The 23,089-nt window shown below is 40.3% G+C and overlaps 1 protein-coding gene across 2 annotated transcripts; it reads left to right on the top strand.

Annotated features, from left to right (window-relative positions):
• The first annotated feature begins 1,725 nt into the window (after positions 1 to 1,725).
• On the top strand, positions 1,726 to 23,078 carry LOC110524151 (thrombospondin-4). 2 transcript variants are annotated; one of them, XM_021603536.3, is made up of 19 exons: positions 1,726 to 2,021; positions 3,711 to 3,784; positions 3,886 to 3,937; positions 5,992 to 6,137; positions 7,652 to 7,789; positions 10,422 to 10,499; positions 10,626 to 10,778; positions 10,994 to 11,098; positions 11,222 to 11,329; positions 11,443 to 11,602; positions 11,702 to 11,820; positions 11,940 to 11,992; positions 12,197 to 12,390; positions 12,512 to 12,690; positions 13,137 to 13,185; positions 13,292 to 13,488; positions 14,379 to 14,551; positions 15,493 to 15,632; positions 21,080 to 23,078. In XM_021603536.3, the coding sequence occupies exons 1-19, from the start codon at positions 1,955 to 1,957 to the stop codon at positions 21,136 to 21,138; spliced, it is 2,244 nt and encodes a 747-aa protein (XP_021459211.3). In that variant the 5' UTR covers positions 1,726 to 1,954; the 3' UTR covers positions 21,139 to 23,078. The 2 variants fall into 2 exon arrangements, with proteins under 2 accessions (XP_021459211.3, XP_036833857.2); XM_036977962.2 differs by lacking the exons at positions 1,726 to 2,021; positions 3,711 to 3,784; positions 3,886 to 3,937; positions 5,992 to 6,137 and adding an exon at positions 7,045 to 7,265.
• Positions 23,079 to 23,089: the final 11 nt, after the last annotated feature.

Raw genomic sequence — 23,089 nt, 5'->3', positions numbered from 1 at the left:
CTTCGGCGGAAGTCGTGACACCGTGGTGCTCCGACTTCCTAGTTTATTAATGTCACATCCTGACCTTAGTTCCTTTTTTATGTCTCTATTTTAGTTTGGTCAGGGCGTGAGTTGGGGTGGGCATTCTATGTTTGTTCTGTGTGTTATAGTTCTATGTGTTTGGCCTGGTATGGTTCCCAATCAGAGGCAGCTGTCAATCGTTGTCTCTGATTGAGAACCATACTTAGGTAACTTGTTTCCACCTGGTGTTTGTGGGTAGTTGTTTTCTGTTTGGTGTATTGCACCTTGCAGAACTGTTCGTTTGTCGTTTTGTTGTTTTTTTGTTCAAGTATTCGTATTGATTAAAAGGTATTATGAATACTTACCACGCTGCACCTTGGTCTTCTCCTTCTCCCGACAACAGACGTTACAATTAAACTTTACATGATTAGATTAATTACGTAATAATAATTACACATAGAGATTTGATAAAATAACATTTGATAATAGTCACAGACACGACACAGTACACGAGAGGTGTACCCAATTGACAACCTGATCAGGAACATACTCATCAATCAAAGTAATTTTCTAACATTATAGATGACTGAAGACTTTTGAGGCATGGTTAGTTTCAGTTCGGGCTGCATATTGGTTCCCCTTATATAGTTTTCCTATTTATTTGCTAAACTGATTAGTTCTTCCAGCAGGCAAAATGGGTTGTAATGACATCAATATGATGGTCAGGTTGTAGACTGACCAGGTGAATCCAGGTGAAAGCTATGATCCCTTACTGATGTCACTTGTTAAATCCACTTCAATCATTGTAGATGAAGGGGAGGAGACAGGATTTTTAAGCCTTGAGACAACTGAGACATGGATTGTGTACATGTACTGTATGTGTACCATTCAGAGCATTAATGGGCAAGTGCCTTTGAACGAGGTATGGTAGTAAGTGCCAGATGCACCGGTTTGTGTCAAGAACTGCAACGCTGCTGGGTTTTTAACGCTAAAGAGTTTTCAGGGTGTATCAAGAATGGTCCACAACCCAAAGGACATCCAGACAACTTGACAAAACTGTGGGAAGCGTTGGAGTCAACATGGGCCAACATCCCTGTGGAACGTTTTCGACACCTTGTAGAATCCATGCCCCGATGAATTGAGGCTGTTCGGAGGGCAAAGGGGGAGGGGTGGGGGGTTAGAACACAATATTAGGAAGGTATTCTTAATGTTTGTACACTCAGTATATACTGGTTGAGATATCGGTCACATTTTATTTCGATAGTCCAGATAGTCATACGATCAACAATCTATCTTGTTGACAAACAACTGCTTGCTAAGGTTAAGGTTAGGTTTAGAATAAGGGTTAGGGTGGGTTAGAAATAGGGTTAGGGTAAGGGTTAAGATTAGGGTTAGGATAAGGTTGAAGGTTAGGTTTAGAGCAAGGGTTAGGGTTAATAGTTAGTTAGTTAGTTAGTTAGTTGAAATGTTACTGATAGTCTGTAGAGCATTTATAGATGTACTATCCAGAACAAGTGTTACAGAGATATCTTTACCTGGTTGTAATAGCGACCAGTTGGTTGTAATCTGGTTACAATCAGAAAATGACAACCCTTGTATGTGTATCATCATTATCATTAAACAAAGTTAAGAGGACCATGCTTTTGGGCCAGTGATGGACTTCTGTGTTACGTGGACATTCCTAAATGAAGGCTTCCAGAGGACCCCATGGTTGGAGGTGATGTCACTCTAGGAGACATGTATAAAAAGGCAGGCAGCAGAGGAGCCAGATCCCACTCTCTCTCAGACTGTCTTAACCCTGCTACAGGAGCCCTCCCTGATTCTTCTTGAAGACAAAGGGCAGAATTTGGATAAAGGACCTGGTCGAACCGCACGAGACTTTACACAGTGGCACCGGACTTCATATACACTTACCTGTCTTTCGCTGTAGAGACGTCGAAGGTCAAATGAGAGCATGCTGCGGATTCTGGTGTTGGTGATTTCGCTGAGTGTGAGCAGTGACCTAGTAGCTGGTCAGAGAGGTATGTCTATCAATATTTTAGTATCTTAAGTGAACAAAAACAAAAACTTCATAGCATGTCAAAAATGTTTGCAGAGATTCCAAAGTTATTTCAAGTGGGTCTGGTAACAGCATGATAACAGTGTCATGAATAAGTAATTTATCAATTCTAATAAATGCTTTATAAATGATTAGACATGTTATAAATGGATACGAATTGTAATGTTTTATAATGCTTATAAATGCATCTAAATGTTTACAATGAATGAAATACTAAATTCTTTCTTGATGCTTATTAATTCATTTGTGCTACCAACTTCAGAGGCGTGAGAACACTTTTTTGGAAATCTGCTATTTTATACCTGTGATAAATGTCACATAAATGTCTTGTCAATGGCACGTCAGATCATATTAGTCTAAAATGGAAAGTTTATTTGCAATCATCCCAATTCAATGTAACTACTTTGATTTAGCATATTCCTGAAATAGAACACAATAAATGAATTCATCATCAATTTGCAAAACTGAATTCGTAAGTCCTATCCTCTACATGGCCAACGGGTTGATTCATTTTCACACTTTGAAAAACAAATTGGCAGCTTATGCTGTTGAGCGACTTGTCGGTCAGGCAATGCAACTAAATCACCCTGATAGTGTCATTGGTAGTGTTTTCTTGCCAGTATCTTTGAAGCATGTTTGCTTGGAATTCATTCAGAAAAGATTGCAGCTCCTAATGGGAAGACCACACTTCCTCTCCTCCATGCTCAGGAGACTTTGACACAATACAGCTCCCTGGGGAGTTTAATAGATCAGGTCAATTAATACATCTAGTAGGTTCCCGTTGGAGCACCACAACAGGCCCCACATGCCAGGCTATCCCAGCATCCTATTCATCTGGGACACCTCTTCCTTGGAAAGGCCCAGACCCCAGGGCCTGTAAATCTAACTTCCACAGGAGTCCATAAATTAAGACTTAAAGTGATTTGAGTTGCCATGACACTGTTAAACCAAACCACAGGCTGTGGCTGCTCTGTTATTTTCAAGCTCCTGTTCTACACCTTTCACGTTGCAATGAGTGTGAAAAATAAAACATTTACTTTCAATAAATTCTTTATCATCCCATATTTTAGAAAATTGGTATTGCAGAGGTATGAAAAACGATTTGGCACAAAACCCACAACATCTTAGTCTCTGTATTTCTGTATGCATGTGATTCAGGCCCAGGGATTGTCTTGGAATGCCAGCTCCTGTGGCAAGGGGATAGTAGTGCAGGTAGTAAAGATGATGAATGGGCCGTGGATGATGTTGTTTTATAAAGGGACATCTGCATAGTGCATCCCCAACACATTGCATACTGATGACTTGCGTCAGCCACAGATGTGCATCCAAGACAATGTCACAGGAAGAGTAATGAGGTACGAGCAGGAGCTGTGTGACCTGCCTGACGTTCAGTTTCAACATGAGGTTGACATTAGTTTCAGTTTATCTTGGCAACCTATGATGATAACACCCCATTTACCTGAAATTGCTATTCTGTCTACTGACTTTGAGTTATTTTGACTTTGGTTGAAACAGAATGTGCTGGAATAGGAATACATGTGGGAGTATGTTTTCAAAGATGATCTGTCCATTGCTAATGTATGAAACAAACATAGCTGTGTGTGCACATCCATCGCTAATAAAGCGCTGTGAAACGTTTTTTCAAACTCAGATGGGGAAATTATTAATCAGATCAAGGGAACGAATCAAGCCTTGGCTGAGATTAAAGAACTGCTGAAGCAACAGGTAAAGTCACTGTTTGGACATATAGGGCAACTTTCATTGAGGATGTAAATGGTCCCATACAGTATAACGTGAACTAATAGTGTATTTGTACCTCCATGCAGATCCAAGAGATTGTTTTCCTGAAGAACACAGTGATAAAGTGTAAAGCCTGTGGTGAGTAGCCTTGGCCTGCCTGCAGAAATAGATATTCCAGTTGAATGTCAGTAAACATTGTGGTGTATCTGTTAATCAGGCTGGCGCTCTTTGAGGCACAAAATAAAGTTACTGTATTTTTAAAACAGTACATACATGAATATGTACATATTTAATATATAATTACAGTACCAGTCAAAAGTTTGGACACACCTACTCCTTCAAGGGTTTTTCTTTACTTTTTAAAAACTTTTTTCTTCTTTGTAGAATAATAGTGAAGACATCACCACTACGAAATAACACATATGGAATCATGTAGTAACCAAAATAGTGCTAAACAAATCAAAATATATTTTAGATTTTAGATTCTTCAAAGTAGCCACCCTTTGCTTTGATGTTTTTTTTCTCACCCATCATAAACATGTTTTTAGACATTTTTGCACATTTATTAAAAATGAAATAAAGAAATATCAAATTCACGTAACTATTCACACCCCTGAATCAATACTTTGTAGAAGCACCTTTGGCAGCAATTACAGTGGTGAGTCTATCTGGGTAAGTCTCTAAGAGCTTTCCATACCTAGATTGTGCAACATTAGTTCATTATTCTTTTCAAAATTCTTCAAGCTCTGTCAAATTGGTTGTTGAGCATTGCTAGACAACCATTTTCAGATCTTGCCATAGATTTTCAAATAAAGTTAAGTCTAAACTGTAACTTGGCCACTCAGGAACACTCGCCGTCTTCTTGGTAAGCAACTAGTGGAGATTTGACCTTGTGTTTTAGATTTTCGTCCTGTTGAAAGGTGTGTCTGGTCTCCCAGTGTCTGGTGGAAAGCTGACTGAACCAGGTTTTCCTCTAGAATTTTGCCTGTGCTTAGCTCCATTCCGTTTATTTTTTATCCTGAAAATTCCCCAGTCCTTAACCATTACAAGCTTGATGCAGCCACCATTATGCTTGAAAATATGGAGAGTTGTACTCAGTAATGTGTTGTATTGGATTTGCCCCAAACAAACCACTTGTATCCAGGACAGGGTGCATGTTTTGGAATATTGTTCTGTACAAGCTTCCTTCTTTCCACTATGTCAATTAGTTTAGTATTGTTGAGTAACTACAATGTTGTTCATCCCTCCTCAGTTTTCTCCTATCCCAGCCATTTAACTCCGTAACTATTTTAAAGTCTCCATTGGCCTCATGGCGAAATCCCTGATTTGTTTCCTTTCTCTATGGCATGTGAGTTAGGAAGGACTCCTGTATCCTTGTAATGACTCTGTGTATTGATGTATCAATCCAATGTGTAATTAATGACTTCACCATGCTTAAAGGGATATATATTCAATGTCTGCTTTTTTTTTTTTTTTTTACCCATCCACCAATAGGTGCCCTTCTTTACGAAGCTTTGGAAAATGTCCCTGGTCTTTGTGGTTGAATCTTTGTTTGAAATTCACTGCTTGACTGAGGGTCCTTACAGATAATTGTATGTGTGGGGTACAGAGATGAGGTCGTCATAAAAAAAATCATGTTAAGCAAACAGAGTGAGTCCATGCAACTAATTACGTGACATTTCTACTCCTGAGCTTATTTAGCCTTTCCATAGCAAAGGGGTTGAATACTTATTGACTCAAGACATTTGAGCTTTTCATTTTTAATTCATTTGTAAAACATTCAAAAAACATCATTCCACTTTGACATTATGGGGTATTGTGTGTAGACTAAAACTAAATGTCATCCATTTTAAAATCAGGCTGGAAAAAGGTGGAAAAAAGTCAAAGGGTGTGAATACTTTCTGAAATTACTGTACATTACACATATATCAATATCAACAGCATGATTGCTATCTCAATTGTATGTAAATATGATACATTAATCATACCATTGTGCTCTCATGTACTTTTAAAAAATATGTACAGTGCATACATAAACATATGAATATGTAATGGTAAATGAATCTGTAATGGAAATGTAAACAAATAGAAAAATGCCATGTTTCATAACCTGCAGTAGATGGAGACATCTTACAGGAGAGTGCTCCAGGTCTACTTGGTTGATGGTTGGTGTATCATCCTCTCCCACCTAGGCATGCAAGGTCCCCCTCGCACCTCCTGTGACCCTAACCCCTGCCACATGGGAGTAACGTGCATTGAGACCGCCGGGGGCATCAAGTGTGGCCCCTGCCCTGAGGGCATGGAGGTTAATGGTACCCACTGCACACATGTGGATGAGGTAGGACAGGATCCCAAAAATGTCACGTAGTATTCTGTAGTGCAGGGATCATCAACTTTATCAGTGTTTCCCAAACTCGGTCCTTGGGATGCACGTTTTGGTTTTTGCCCTAACACTAAACAGCTGATTCAAATTCAAAGCTTGATGATTAGTTTATTATTTGAATCAGCTGTGTATTTTTTTTACATTTTTTATTTAACTAGGCAAGTCAGTTAAGAACAAATTCTTACTTACAATGACAGCAGGATTCAAACCAGGTACTGCTTTGATGCCTCTTGCACTGAGATGCAGTGTCTTAGACCACTGCGCCACTCAGGAGTCAAGTGCTAGTGTTTGGCTAGGGCAAAAAACAAAACGTGCACCCCTTCGGGTCCCATGGACTGACATTGGGAAACCCTGAACTTGAGTGGATGGATGGGGGGCAGGAACATAAGCCCAAACAGATATAATATTTGACTAAATCATAATCATTTCAAACCTTGCTGACATTTGTATTCCTGCAATCACATCTTTCTATTATGAGTGGGATTACTTCGGGAACAGAGTTCCAAAATTAAAATAACTTTGAGTTGATTTCCTGATGTTTTTACAGTGTTTTATGTCCAACAACGAAAATTCCCCCCAAATAATACAACATAATTATTTGTTTTTGCTCAGGGAGGCCAAATAAACTTGGGGGGCCAAATAAAAACACCCGCACTGCCACTGGGGAAACTGCTGTAGTGGGTCTAAACTGAAATACGATAATTTACACAGTACGTGTTACTATTGTGTATATTGGTAGGTTTTTAAAGAGCCTCTGAACACCCGGATTGGCATGTGTGCTTTCCTGTTGCTCATTTGAAAACCTAGATTTCAGTCTTGCCGGTGTGTTTCCTGACGATTCCACGTTTGGTTAAGGATGTTTGTCCCTCATGACACACTGTAAATTCGGAAGCCTATTTAACTTCCTCAAAATCCCCAGAATAATTGTAAAATAACTCAAGAAATCTTGAATTAATCTTGATGTTTTTGCAGAGGATGTTTCAGTTGTGCAATTTTACATCTAACTAAGGTGTTTGGTGCAGTATTTCTCAAGCTAAAAAAAACACGTTTTCTTATGTAAACGAAGTCGGAGCTGCTGGGAAGGTCTGTCTCACTGTCTATGCTATTGGATTAACAGCAATCACTGCAGCTGTTCACCCCATGTTAGTGGGGAAATGGACACTGTAAAATGAAAACACAACCTTAATTTATCCGTTGTGATGCACGGATGTTCCTAAAACTCAGTTTTAGAGGAGACTGACTTTATGACCAAATTATCCTATTTACACTGTGTATTTTGACACTAGAATAACTGTTTCTGGCTCATATTGCTGCCACATAGGCCATTTTCAAATGGATTTGTTGCTTTTAAAAGGCAGTCACTCTTTAAATCAACTGTTAGATTATCTCAATAGCAAATAGCAAATTCCAATTCCAATATTGAACATGTACATTACTGCCCTCTCTCCGCTCTCCTCCTGTGTGTGTAGTGTGTCGTGAAGCCCTGCCACATGGGTGTGCGCTGCATCAACACCTCTCCAGGGTTCCGCTGTGGCCCCTGTCCCACTGGCTACACCGGCCCCCGGGTGCAGGGAATAGGCCTCTCCTACGCCACTAACAACAAACAGGTAGCAATTTTGAAGCTTATGAGTTTGGCTTTGGGGCCTTTCCACCTCAAAAACACAAGAAAGAGGATTTTGACACCCGCCATCTCAGATTGTTCTGAAATCGTTTAGGTAATTAGTAACAGATACAATTAGCATTCCTGAAACATACATTTTCTTGAAATATAATTTTATCTCTGCGAAATTAAGCTAATTGATTGCACCCAAATTGGCCATTTTGATTTATAGGATTCAGGTATTTAATAAAAATGTAATAAAAATAGTACTCAACACCCCCCCACACCAATCCCACCTCAACAACCAGTGTACAGTATCAGTTCTCTATTTTTAACAAGTAGTATGAAGCTGTGGCTTGGAGTTCTGCTTCTCCATACTATGTAAATGTTTTCGCTGTGAATCTGGTGATGTTTTTTTCCCCTGTTCAGAGAAATTAGTCAATGAAGTCACTTGCATTATTTACCATAAAGTAGTGTGAAAGTACCAGGTTTTGACCACTAGATGCCTCTGTTCCTGCTCTACCACCACATTCAGTCTCTTGTGTTTATTAAATAGATCAAAACATTTCCTTTGCAACTTTGGGTAGAAAACCAATAGATTTGTCTCATTACGAAAAGTGTGTGGTCATCCTCACAATTCAAGTCAGTCCTCAAACCAACTCTCCTTGAATAGTCCAACAAGTGGCAGCTCTTTGAGAGGGCAATTCCTATGCAATTCTCATATGAAGACTTTTCCTACAAGCCCAAAACTACTGTATAATGGAGAACTTGGCTAGGGATTAAAATATTGTGACAACCCTAATAAAATACTGAATTGCATGGCAGCCTGTTTTTGAAAATGATCAGGAAACATTTCTACATGTGATTTGTGATTAGTGACATTCAACATTGAACCCAAAGCAATCCAATACCATTACAACTGCAATACACTATAAAGTGTGTGTTTTGGAGATTTACTATTGAAGTTCATTAGAGACCATAACATGGAACTGATGTAACCAATGGTCTTGATCAGGCTGTTGATTGTGGCCTGTGGAATGTTGTCCCACTCCTCTTCAATGGCTGTGCGAAGTTGCTGGATATTGGCGGGAACTGGAACACGCTGTCGTACACGTCGATCCTGAGAATCTCAAACATGCTCAATCGGTGACATGTCTGGTGACTATGCAGGCCATGGAAAAACTGGGACATTTTCAGCTTCTGGGTATTGTGTACAGATCCTTGCGACATTGAGCTGTGCATTATCATGCTGAAACATTAGGTGATGGCGGATGAATGGCATGACAATGAGCCTCAGGATCTCGTCACGGTATCTCTGTACATTCAAATTGCCATCGATAAAATGCTATTGTGTTCGTTGTCCATAGCTTATGCCTGCCCATACCATAACCCCACCTCCACTGTGGGGCACTCTATTCACAACGTTGACATCAGCAAACCGCTCACCCACACAACGCCATCTGCCCAGTACAGTTGAAACTGGGATTAATCCGTGAAGAGCACGCAGGTCAGATTCCCTGAGGCAGTTTCAGACAGTCTGAGCAGAAATTCACAGTTTCATCAGCTGTCCGTGTGGCTGGTCTCAGATGATCCCGCAAGTGAAGAATCCAGATTTTGATTTCCTGGGCTGGCGTGGTTATACGGGCTCTGCGGTTGTGAGGCCGGTTGGACATACCACCAAATTCTCTAAAACGACATTGGAGATGACTTATGGAAGATAAATGAACATTCAATTCTCTGGCTACAGCTCTGACCTGCAGTCAGCTTGCCAATTGCACGCTCCCTCAAAACTTGAGACATCTGTGGCATTGTGTTGCGTAACAAAACTGCACATTATAGAGTGGCCTTTTACTGTCCCCAGCACAAGATGCACCTGTGTAATGATCATGCTGTTTAATTATCTTCTTGATATGCAGCACCTGTCAGGTGGATGGATTCTCTTGGCAAAGGAGAAATGCTCACTAACAGGGATGTACATAAATTTGTGCACAACATTTGAGAGAAATAACCTATTTGTGCGTATGGAACATTTCTGGGATCTTATTTTTCAGCTCATGAAACATGGGACACACACCTTACATGTCACGTTTATATTTTTGTTCAGTGCAGTAGTAAAACCTGATACTTTCACATTACTAATTTCTCTGAACAGGGGGAAAAAAACATGACCAGATTCACAGGGAATACATTACATAGTATGGAGAAGCAATGCACAGTTTAATACTACTTGTCAAACAGAGAACTGATACTGTGTACTGGTTGATGGGGTGGACTTGGTATGGAGTGTAGAGGGTCAGTGATTGACTGTTGACCATTTTTTGGGATTCCTAATGTCTAACGTACTGTTAGGAAAAAGTTTGGTCCAAATCGGATGTTGGGAACTATATTTATTGGACATTATTGGACACAGAATCTTATAAATTAAAATGGCTAATTTGGATGCACTCAATTAAGCAACATTTCTGAGATAAAATCTTATCTGTTTGTAACTACAGAAAGAATTTCAGAACAATCTGAGATAGTTTGTATCATGGCTTGCTGAAATTACATGGAAAGACTCGCTGGCAACATGCAAGGTTTTGCTTGAAGATGGAAGATTTATGCATTAGGGCTTTCTTTTGTATTTGAATCCTACCCAGATCTGTAAGGACATCAATGAGTGCGAAGGACTCAAGAATGGAGGTTGTATGGAAAATTCCAACTGTGTGAACACACCTGTAAGTATCATTAAAAGTCGATGCCACTCAAATATATATCTCATTAGGAAATCCAGAGGTCTTTCCTCTCTGAGGTTTTGAGGGGGGGAACTAAGTTTCTGCTGTGGTTGTGCGTGTTGTTGTCAGGGCTCGTTTAAGTGTGGCTCCTGTAAGGCAGGCTATGTGGGGGATCAGAGCAAGGGCTGTAAGCCTGAGAGAGCGTGTGGTAATGGCCAGCTCAACCCCTGCCATGCCAGCGGAGAGTGCCTTGTCCAACGAGATGGGAAAATAGAGTGTCAGGTAATGCGATACAATTCTGTTGCAATGGATCAATATGAATTTGAATACAGCCTAAATGTATACTACTCCTTATACATGTTGTCTATAGCATTCTTTTGGATACAGATTGCTCGTTATTGATTCAGCTGCTGTAGCTGAAATGGAATTGAATGCAAATTGACATTCCATATTCAATACAGTACAGTCCATAACTTTGACTTGATCCTGATTCACAGTGTGGGGTGGGATGGGCTGGCAATGGCTACTTCTGCAGCTCTGACATTGACATTGATGGCTTCCCTGATGAGAAACTGGAATGCACCGAGAGGAACTGTGCCAAGGTAATAAACTTGAATGTCATTGAAAAGGCTATGGAAGTCCACGACTATACTATTTGGAACGCAAAGGGAAAATAAAGTGGAAAAACTAAGTCATTGTCATGTGCTTTAAATACATACTTTTAGGATAACTGTCTAACAGTACCCAACTCGGGTCAAGAGGATGTAGACAAGGATGGCAAAGGAGATGCCTGTGATGAGGATGCAGATGGCGATGGAATCCTAAATACACAGGTTACTGATCTCTTTCTCCAGCAACTGATTTTTTGCTGTGTCATGTTTACGACAGGTCTTTACACTGATTTTGTATCTTAGTGTAAAGACAGGCTCTGATGCCTCTTTGGTAGGACAACTGTGTGCTGGTACCAAATGTCAACCAAAGAAATGTGGACGAAGACGACTTTGGAGACGCCTGTGACAACTGCCGTATGATCAAAAACAACGACCAGAAAGACACTGATGTTGATAGACTGGGTGACGAATGTGACGAAGACATTGATGGCGACAGTAAGTATGCATGTCGAGGTTTTGACCGTGACAAGCCTAATTCTGCCATTGCGGTCATTCATGTCAATTGACATGTCAACTACTGTTACCTCCTTCTAGGAATCCCCAATAATCTGGACAACTGCAAAAGGGTTCCCAATGCTAACCAGAAGGATCGAGATGGGGACAAAGTCGGAGATGCTTGTGACAGTTGCCCCTATGTTCAAAACCCTGACCAGGTCTGGTTTCTGATTTCCATGTTTAGCTGTACTTGTATTAATCCTAGTCATTACTGCATGTTCTACCAGAATGACAAACTATGTCGATGTTCGAGTGATATTTTTTGTGTTTGATACAGTTGGATATGGACAACGATTTGATCGGAGACCCTTGTGACACCAATAAGGACAGGTAAAGCAGTGTTACTAGTGTTCTTGTTACCTCCCTGCCTTTAACCAGTGTCGACCTGTGCGTGGCGTTCCAATCTATTAGTAAACCATTACTTATTTGATATGTTATGTAATGACTTTGGTTTGACACATCAACTTTCAGAATCCCACAACAGTGGGGAGAACTGTAAAATGGTCTCCTTGTGTTTTTCTCTACTGTTCTCAGTGATGGTGACGGTCACCAGGACTCTCAGGACAACTGCCCTGCAGTCATCAACAGCTCCCAGCTGGACACGGACAAGGACGGCCTGGGGGACGAGTGTGACGATGATGATGATGATGATGGTATTCCTGACCTTCTGCCCCCAGGACCGGACAACTGTCGCCTCATTCCCAACCCTCTGCAGGAGGACTCTGACGGTGAGTTCAGCACTTTTTCAGTCTAGTTTCCACAAAGTTCTCCAAAATATCCGTGTAATGTTGACAGTAATATTGTCCAGTGACTTAAAAGTCACATATTGCGTCAATCTCCTTGTTACAGGTGATGGTGTTGGGAATGTGTGTGAGAACGACTTTGACAACGACACCATCATCGACAGCATCGATGTGTGCCCGGAGAACGCCGAGGTCACTCTCACAGACTTCAGGGCCTACCAGACAGTGGTGCTGGACCCAGAGGGAGACGCACAGATAGACCCTAACTGGGTGGTGCTCGATCAGGTATGTGTATGCAGATGTTGGATCATAGTTTCAGCCAGTTTGTTATAATAGGATAACAATCCTGTAACAATTTTTGTAGGGGTTGATACATTTTTGTTAGGTCAAATCAAGTCTGAAATTTCTAAGTGGAAATTCTAAATGTTAGAAGCCTTTTTAAAACTCAAATAGACTTCAAGTTTGCATTTCCTGCCATGCAGGAAAATTATCAGCAATAAAAGTATTGATCTGTATTGATGCATGCATTAAATCTTATACAATAAGTCCAAGGGTGTTACAGTAGATACAAATCAGTGCCAACCTACTGGGAATAGACGTCAGTTCAACGTCTATTCCACGTTGGTTCGACGTAATATCGTTGAAATGAGGTGGAAACAACGTTGATTCATCCAATGTGTCACCAGTGGGAAGAGACATGTTAACTGCTTAAGTTCTATAATCTTCCACAGGGAAGAGAGATCGTCCAAACTATGAACAGTGACCCTGGACTGGCTGTTGGTAAGAGCAACAATCACGCTGTCTCAAGTCGGATTCATTCAATAAACCGAGTTGTACATGACGTTCTCAAACGCGTCCTAACCCAAACTCACGCCATTCCTTCAAGGTTACACAGCTTTCAACGGTGTTGACTTCGAAGGGACTTTCCATGTGAATACCGTAACGGACGACGACTATGCAGGGTTCATCTTTGGCTACCAGGACTCTTCCTCCTTCTACGTGGTGATGTGGAAACAGGTTGAGCAAATCTATTGGCAAGCCAATCCATTCAGAGCTGTGGCAGAACCAGGGATCCAACTGAAGGTACAGAAAATCCTATATGCACATCTTATATGACTATTATCTAGTCATGTCGTAAAAGTCACTTGTGTTCTCACGGCAGGAAAATAATCCTGCAGCAACTGGAAATGTGAGTTATTGTGTGGATTATAATTCATGGAAGAAAAAAAAACACTGGGCACAGACGTCAATTCAACGTCTATTCCACGTTGGTTCAACATAACTGGGATGGAACATCCGCAACTCTGATATGCTCCTATGGTGATTTAATCAGACGTACAATAAACACAACGTTTTAATATATCATATTTTTCTGTTTTTTCTATTACAATTATAGCAAATTTTCAGTTTTCCCCTCCCCACTCAAATCACTCCCAGACAGTCCTAGCAAAATTCTTTGATTGAGAAATTGCTCTTTGTTAAGAAGCATTTTTTTCCCTTCTTTTTGACGTTTTAATTTAAAACAACCACAGTAAGATACTTAATTGTTACCCAGAAAATATTTATTCATTTTTTATTATAATTAATGGACATTTTTGTATGACTTTACATTTTTTGTTAGGGCAAATCAAGTCTAAAATGTTAAATGGAAATTGCAAACTCTAGAAGCCTTTTTAAACCTTGAATTCCTCCAACTACAGGGTGATCAAATTAAGATCCTATACACATCTGTTCAAATTCATGCAAACATGCCACTACTCTATTAATAGACTGACCTACACACAACTAGCCCTTTCTAAGTAATACTCATAGGGCCAGTTACCTAATATAAGTTTACCCCTGGACTAAAAACAGCTCAACGGAAAATAGATACATTTTGAGTTGAAATATAAATACACCTGCCCAGATTGATACATTGGAAGAGATCTACTGTTCTGTAAAAGTGCTGCCTGTGCAATTGTGTTGTCGACTAGGCTGTGAAGTCCAACACGGGACCAGGGGAGAATCTACGCAACTCCCTGTGGCACACTGGCGACACCAGTGACCAGGTGAAGCTGCTGTGGAAAGACGTCCGCAACGTGGGCTGGAAGGACAAGACTTCCTACCGCTGGTTCTTGCAACACAGGCCCCAAGATGGCTACATCAGGTAGTGCGCTGCTATCAGACACACCTCGTAGGCGTCTGATGGCTTTTGGTGCAGTTTGCCAACGATGGTGTGACCTTCTCCTTTCATAATACATTAAAGGCCCAGTGCAGTCAAAAATGTGATTTCCTATATTTTATATATAGTTCCACACTATGAGGTTGGAATGAAACTGTGAAAATTTAAATAATACAATTTTAATGTAAAAGCTTTTTGAAAAGACAGCCTGAAACTTTTGCCTGTTTTAGTGGGAGGGAGTTTTGACCTTCCATGGTGCCATCACCATGCGGTAAATTAATTAATAGACCAATAAGGAAGAGAGTTCCAAACCTCTCTGCCAATAACAGCAAATGTCCAGTTTTCCCCTCCCCACTCAAACCACTCCCAGACAGTCCTAGCTAAATTCTTGTTTGAGAAATTGCTCCTTGCTAAGAAGCCATTTGTGTTCATTTTTTAACTATTTTAACAGAAAACAATCACAGTAAGGTATTTCATTGTTACCCAGAAATTATTTGCTATTGAGGTAAAAACGGCTGCATTGGACCTTTAAATGACAATTTGTGGCATTATGTGTGCAACTGATTGGACTGACATATGCGACCACATACTGTTGAACTTGAACAACATGAAATTACTATCGTGCATGTTTTCTCTTATCATCATACATCATCATCATCATACATACATCATACTAACCATATTGTATTCTTTACCACAATAGGTTACATCATCCAGTCGTGACACAACTATTCGGGTTGGAGATGGTCTTATTTTGGCTGCATTAACACAGGCAGCCTAATTCTGATCTTTGGCAAAATGATTGGCAAAAGATCTGATTTGATTGGTTAAAAGATCAGAATTGAACTACCTGTGTAAACGCAACCTTTGTCATATTTTGGTATTCCTAACTGGTCTCGCTCTATGCATGTGTGTGTCATGTTCAGAGTGCGTTTCTTTGAGGGTCCTCAGATAGTGGCAGACACAGGTATCATCATAGACACCACCATGAGAGGAGGCAGACTGGGTGTCTTCTGCTTCTCCCAGGAGAACATAATCTGGGCTAACCTACGCTATCGCTGCAATGGTGAGCAGCACACTAATGACAACCCCACCCCCCTTATTAGAATACCCTTCTCACAAGCAGGAAGTAGAGGAGGATGGGGACCTTAGGGAATCAATTAGATAAGTATTGCATTGCAGCATCCTGATAATAGAATTCCTGTATTGAGAAATGGATGATACTGCTCTCTGGCAAAAGAGGATCTACATTTACTTGTGTTTTGTGCCTGCTTCTATCCATTCTCATTGTCATTAAGTGACACTGTGGCTGCATTTACAGTGCCTTCGGAAAGTACTCATACCCCATTGACTTATTCCACATATTGCTGTGTTACAGCCTGAATTCATAATGGATTAAATATATTTTTTCCCCTCCCCTATCTACACACAATATCCCATAATGACGAAGTGAAATTATGTTTGTAGATGTCTTTTTTTTAATTGAAAATTAAATACAGAAATATTTAATTTACTTAAGTATTCACACCCCTGAGTCAATACTTTGTAGAAGGACGTTTGGCGGCGTGGAGAGCGGCGGTGTACAGCAACCTTCAATTCTTTCCACATATTTTCAATGGGATTCAAGTCTGGGCTTTGGCTGTGCCACTCAAGGGCATTCAGATTCTTGTTCTGAAGCCATTCCAGCGGTGCTTTGGCTATATGCTTGTAAATCTTCGTCACAGTCAAAGCTTGTTTGCACTCTGTGACCGTCGGCGTCATTTAAGATGAGGGAGGATGATTCTTTTTTTCCATGAGCATGGCCTTATTTCTATTACAGGATATTGGATGACTGTCATTCATATTCCATTCGCCCAGCTCAATAGAACATCGATAGGTTTAGGTTACTACATGATACTCAGATTTTCCCTATACCCATCATGAGGTTACTACAACCTAGCCTATGAATTAAAGTTTACAACATACAGTGGGGCAAAAAAGTATTGTCAGCCACCAATTGTGCAAGTTCTCCCACTTAAAAAGATGAGAGGCCTGTAATTTTCATCATAGGTACACTTCAACTATGACAGACAAAATGAGGGAAAAAAAATCCAGAAAATCACATTGTAGGATTTTTAATGAATTTATCATCCAAATGCTCTCTAGCAAACCTCAGATGGGTCTGGACATGTACTGGCTTAAGCAAGGGGACACATCTGGCACTGCAGGATTTGAGTCCCTGGACACGTAGTGTGTTACTGATGGTAAGCTTTGTTACTTTGGTCCCAGCTCTCTGCAGGTCATTCACTAGGTCTCCCCGTGTCGTTCTGGGATTTTTGCTCACCGTTCTTGTGATCATTTTGACCCCACGGGGTGAGATCTTGCGTGGAGCCCCAGATCGAGGGAGATTATCAGTGGTCTTGTATGTCTTCCATTTCCTAATAATTGCTCCCACAGTTGATTTCTTCAAACCAAGCTGCATACCTATTGCAGATTCAGTCTTCCCAGCCTGGTGCAGGTCTACAGTTTTGTTTCTGGTGTCCTTTGACAGCTCTTTGGTCTTGGCCATAGTGGAGTTTGGAGTGTGACTGTTTGAGGTTGTAGACAGGTGTCATTTATACTGATAACAAGTTCAAACAGGTGCCATTAATACAGGTAACGAGTGGGAGACAGAGGAGCCTCTTAAAGAAGAAGTTACAGGTCTGTGAGAGCCAGAAATCTTGCTTGTTTGTAGGTGACCAAATACTTATTTTCCACCATAATTTGCAAATAAATTCATAAAAAATCCTACAATGTGATTTTCTGGATTTTTTTCTTCTCATTTTGTCTTTTACAGGTCTCTCATCTTTTTAAGTGGGATAACTTGCACAATTGGTGGCTGACTAAATATTTTTTTGCCCCACTGTAGGTGCACAGGTGGAGAGAAATTTGAGTAATCAAGGTGACAGACATTGACAAATTCAATACTGCCTCGCACAATCTTGCCTGCATCTAGCTGATCTAGGGTGTAATCATTAGTCCAAAAGATGCAAACGATAGTTTCTATTGGACAAATTCAGGTATGGTTATCAGTGGTGTAAAAAGTACTCAATTGTCATACTTGAGTAAAAGTAAAGAAACCTTAATAGGAAATGACTCAAGTAAAAGTGAAAGTCACCCAGTAAATTACTACTTAGGTAAAAATCTAAATGTATTTGGTTTTAAATATACTTAAGTATCTAAAGTAAATAGAATTGCTAAAATGTACTTAAGTTTCAACAGTAAAAGTATAAATAATAAAAGATTCCTTATTTTAAGCAAACCAGACAGCACAATTTCCTTTACTTTTTTATTTACGGATAGCCAGGGGCACACTCCAACACTCCAACATAATTTACAAACACAGCATTTGTGTTTAATGAGTCTGCCAGATCAGAAGCAGTAGGGATGACCATGAATGTTCTCTTGATAAGTGAATGAATTGGACCATTTTCCTGCCCTGTTGAGCATTCAAAATGTAACAAGTACTTTTGGGTGTCGGGGAAAATGTATGGAGTAAAAAGTGCAATTTTCTTTAGGAATGTAGTGAAGTAAAAGTAAAAGTTGTCAAAAATATAAATAGTAAAGTGAAGTACAGATACCCCAAAAAACGACTTAAGTGGTACTTTACACCACTGATGTTTATCCCCGTTTCTTGCCATTTAAGAATCGGCGGAATGAATACACCCCATATCACGCAAACACAGTTCACCCCTTTGATTGCGCTCTCCACCTCTCACTTTTTGCCTTCACAACACATCAGCTGTCTTCCACACCGATCTCGACAAAAAATTTCTGTATGGACGTCACTTTGCACAAGGGGGCATGCTGAAACAGGAAAGGACCTTCCCCAAACTGTCACAACAAAGTTGAAAGCTCAGAATCGAATACAATGTAGCGTTAAGATTTCCCTTCACTGGAACTAAGGGGCCCAAACCATGAAAAACAGCCCCAGACCATTATTCCTCCATCAAACTTTACAGCTGGCAATATGCATTGGGGCAGGTAGCGTTTTACCAGATTCATCCGCCAGACTGCCAGATGGTGAAGCGTGATTCATCACTCCAGAGAACGCATTTTCCCTGCTCCAGGATCCAATGGCAGTGAGCTGTACACTACTCCAGCCGACGCTTGGCATTGCTTATGGTGTTCTTAGGCTTGTGTGCGGCTGCTCGGCCATGGAAACCTATTTCATAAAGCTCCCGACGAACAGTTCTTTGGCAGACGTTGCTTCCAGAGGCAGTTTTTAACTTGGTAGTGAGTGTTGCAACCGAAGGCAGAAAGATAGCTACTTCTCGCTCTCGCTTCTCTTTCATTTTTGCTAGCTAGCTGTAGTTTACGTTTTCAGTACTATACTGAACAAAAATATAAATGCAACATGTAGTGTTTGTCCCATGAACTGAAATAAAAGATCCTAGAAATTTTCCATATGAACAAAAAGCTTATTTCTCAATTTCTCTTTCCATCCGTTAGTGAGCATTTTTCTTTTGCCAAGATAATCCATCTACCTGACAAGTGTGGCATATCAAGAAGCTGATTAAACAGCATGATCATTACACAGGTGCACCTTGTGCTGGGGACAATAAAAGGCCACTCTATATGACTGCAGGAATGTCCACTAGAGCTGTTGCCAGAGAATTGAATGTTAATTGAATGTTAGTTTTAGAGAATTAGGCAGTATGCCCAACCGGCCTCACAACCACAGAGCCCGTGTAACCACGCCAGCCCAGGACCTTCACACCCGGCTTCTTCACCTGCGGACTCGTCTGAGTCCAGCCACCTGGACAGCTGATGAGTATTTATGTCTGAATTTAAAAAAAACTTTTGTGGGGAAAAACTCATTCTGATTGGCTGGGTCTGACTCCCCAGTGAGTGGGCCTGTCTCTCAGGTGGTTTGGTATATGCCCTCCCAGGCCCACCCATGGCTGCACCCCTGCCCATACATGTGAAATCCATAAATTAGAGCCTAATGCATTTATTTAAATGGACTGTTTTGCCTATATGACCTGTAACTCAGTAAAATCGTTGAAATTGTTGCATGTTGCATTTATATATTTTTTCAGTATAGATTTATTCACTGATCCTTTGATTGGGTGGACAACATGTCAGTTCATTCCATAAGAGCTAGAGGACGTCCTCTGGAAGTTGACATAATTATGGTGTAAGTCTATGGAAGGGGGTGAGAACCACCTAGGTTTTGTATTGAAGTCAATGTACCCAGAGGAGGATGGACATTACCTGTCTTCCGGCTACACCATGATGCTACCCTAGAGTGTTGTAGGCCTTCATTGCAAAACAATGTGTTTTAATCAATTATTTGGTGACGTGAATATATTTAGTGTCTTTGTTTCACTATTTTTATGAAATTCTGTGAGGATGGTCCTCCTCTGAGGAGCCTCCACTGTCTGAAGTGGGTTCTCATTAAGGATTTGCCTGTATTTCGCTCCACTCACTGTTCCGTCAATCCTTACCAATCTCCCAGTCCCTGACGTTGAAAGGCATCCCCATAGCATGATGCTGCCACCACCATGCTTCACGGTAGGGATGGTGTTAGATGGGTTATGAGCTTTGCCTGGTTCTCCAGACATGGCACTTTGCATTCAGGCCAAAGAAATGTGTCTCATCAGACCACAGAATCCTTTGAATTATGATCTCTTTCATGTGCCTTTATGCAAGATCCAGGCATGCTGTCATGTGTGGCTTCCGTCTGGCCACTCTCCCATGAAGTTCAGATTGGCTCCCTTCTGGCAGGTTCTCCCATTTCAGCCAAGGAACTCTGTAGTTCTGTCAGAGTAGTCATTGGGTTCTTGTTCACCTACCTGACCAAGGTCCTTCTTGCCCAGTTGCTGAGTTTGGTCAGATGGCCAGCTCTAGGCAGTCTGGGTAGTTCCATATGGAGACCACTGTGCTTTAGAAAACTTTTAACACTCTAGAAATAGTTTCATACCCTTCTCCAGATAAGGTATATGCCTCATCTTGGATTTTGGATCTTGGATCTTGTTCCTTGGATTTCATGTTATAGTTTCTGCTCTGACTTGCACTGTAAACTGTGGGACCTTTTTATATAGACAAGTGTGTTTCTCTCTAAATCATGTCCAAACACTTGAATTGGCCATGGGTGGACTCCAATCAAGTTGTAGTGACATCAGCGATGGTGTATGAAAATTAGATGCAACTGAACTCAATTTATAGTGTCATATCAACAGGGTGTAAATATTTAAGTGAGATATTTCTGTATTTAATTTTCACTAAATTTGCTGAGAGAAAAAAAATCTAATCCATTTTGAAAAACAAAATGTGGAATAAGTCAAGGGGTATGAATACTTTCTGAAGGCATACAGTATATACAGTAGACTGCATTTAAATGACCACTCGGTACACATACGACTAGTTTGAGGCTTTAGAGAGAGAAGTCTGAGTCTTAATTATATTGGTCCGTTGGATGATTGGTATTGTATTGTAGACTTGCCATGCAAGGATTCCATATCGACTTATCATCTCTCCCTCTCCCTTTAGATACAACCCTCGAGGACTTTGACTCATACCAAGTCCAACCCATTCAGCTACAGTTCTAATACAGCATGCACACAACTCTGCCCAAACGAAGACTGGGAGGACATTCCATCTACACCCCCACATTCTGGAACGCATGGCTCCCAGCTGAACAGTGCATGGTTGTGTCTGTAATGGCACCCTATCTCCTATATAGTGCACTACTTTTGATTAAAGGCTATATAGGGCCCGATTTGGACTTAAGAAATTATGCCTTTCTTATGCACGCCTTTCCTACACACTTCTCAGTAGTTAGTATTCAGACTTACCTTATGAAGGTACGTAAAGGGCTTTACAGGCATGCTTCCCTTGTCATTCAATAGAGTTTTCAGTGCATTTATCTTAAGCCATCTCTTTAAATATAGTGTAACTTTTAGTTAGTATTTTGTTGACAGACTCAATAGAATATATTGAATATTAGTGATCAATGAAAGAAAGCCATCTAAATATATGCATATCATTCTCTGTTTCAGCACCATTTGGTAGATTCAAAAAATACTCTGATCTTGTAGATTATTTAGGGTTAGGAAAGTATTTATGAAATCATAAAAACAGGTTTGGAGAGCTTTTACGCGGAAAAGAAGAGAGTGGTTTGATTCATTCAGAAAATTGCCACATTGCTATTTAACCCATGGTAATGTTGGAAGATTAGTGTACATTGAATTATAATAGGGAGAATAGTGTACAATAGTAGACTATACCCTCGTCTGTTGCCTGCACTAGCCATGGTACTGTGTGATGACAGCCGAGTATTGCGCCATGCGTAGGCTTCAAACTGTTAATGCGTGGTCTGCACTCCGCTCCATAACGATTTAATTAGCCTAACTGTTACTAATGATCCTCAGCAACAACCACATGGCCATGACAGCGTTTACAGAGGAAGCAAATGCAGGTAAACAAAACGATGTCATTAAATGGAATGATAATGTATGCTATACCAACTGAAGGGAACTAACAGTAAACTGGCAGTTAAATATGTGTGTTATTAAGCCTACTGACGGTCAATACTGATAGTGGCTAATATTTAACATGATAGAAATAGGAAACAGAAAGTCGTGGTAGCCTATAATTAAGACATCCGAGTGCCCAGCTATGAGTTAAAAGGCTGTGCAATTTAAATTTTGCATAATAGCACGGCCTTTCATAAACTTTACTTTGAGAAAGTTGATATGCTTCAGTTTGAAGCCATATATGACTGGTTTCACATGTCTCCAGCAATTGGAAGGTAAAATATATCTTAAACAAGTGTAATTTATATTTATAGTTTGCTTATCCAGACAGATTACACATTTAACTAGCGCTTATCAAGTTGTAAATGACAGTGCATGAAGAATGGTGTTATTTCTATTGGAAAAAATAAAGTAATGCTTTTTCCACTTGAAACCGGTAGGTTCGCTAGACCTTATGAGGAAATAATGAATATGAAAAGGTGGAAGAATTATTAGGGAATTAAGTCAAGGTCAGAATACAGCATCTGTTGACACACCATCATTTATTTGATCTCCACCCAAAACAAATAGCAGGTGAACAGCATGCTATTCTCATGCTTAAGTTCAAGGTCAGAATAAGCATAGAGAAAAGTGCATAAAAATGGAATTACTACGTTCCATTTAAGCACGCTTAACTCGGGTCGGAATTGGGCCCATATTGAATATTTTTTTTAGAAGGACCCTGTGAGATGTGACTCAGCAAAATGGAGGCTGCCATATTGGTCACCACCAGCAATGACAACATTTTCCGGTGACATTTGCTCCCCAATAATTCCAGTTCTCAGGGGACTTTTCTTTGTCTACTACTACTCTGTCAACAATATAGAAATGTGAGGATAGTTGTGTGCGTTTTGAATAATCAGGGTGTGGACAGAAAATGTGTATTACATTGTGAGCGGACTAACTTTTTTTTGAGGGGGGGGGGGGCTATGCATTAGATTGCATGTGATCAATTAATAAAATGTTGAACCACACAACTGTTATT

The sequence above is a fragment of the Oncorhynchus mykiss genome, chromosome 5 (assembly GCF_057628025.1).
Source record: "Oncorhynchus mykiss isolate SJ-2025 chromosome 5, ASM5762802v1, whole genome shotgun sequence".
NCBI lineage: Eukaryota > Metazoa > Chordata > Actinopteri > Salmoniformes > Salmonidae > Oncorhynchus > Oncorhynchus mykiss.
This window is presented reverse-complemented; position numbering and strand designations above follow the sequence as displayed.

What these genes read in the sequence shown, in the direction of transcription:
- LOC110524151 (XM_021603536.3), top strand. Translation starts at nt 1,955, where the DNA reads ATGCTGCGGATTCTGGTGTTGGTGATTTCGCTGAGTGTGAGCAGTGAC. An exon ending in GATAAAGTGTAAAGCCTGTG is followed by an intron (nt 3,938 to 5,991) that starts GTGAGTAGCCTT and finishes TCTCCCACCTAG; the next exon opens with GCATGCAAGGTCCCCCTCGC. An exon ending in ATGTTCAAAACCCTGACCAG is followed by an intron (nt 11,821 to 11,939) that starts GTCTGGTTTCTG and finishes TGTTTGATACAG; the next exon opens with TTGGATATGGACAACGATTT.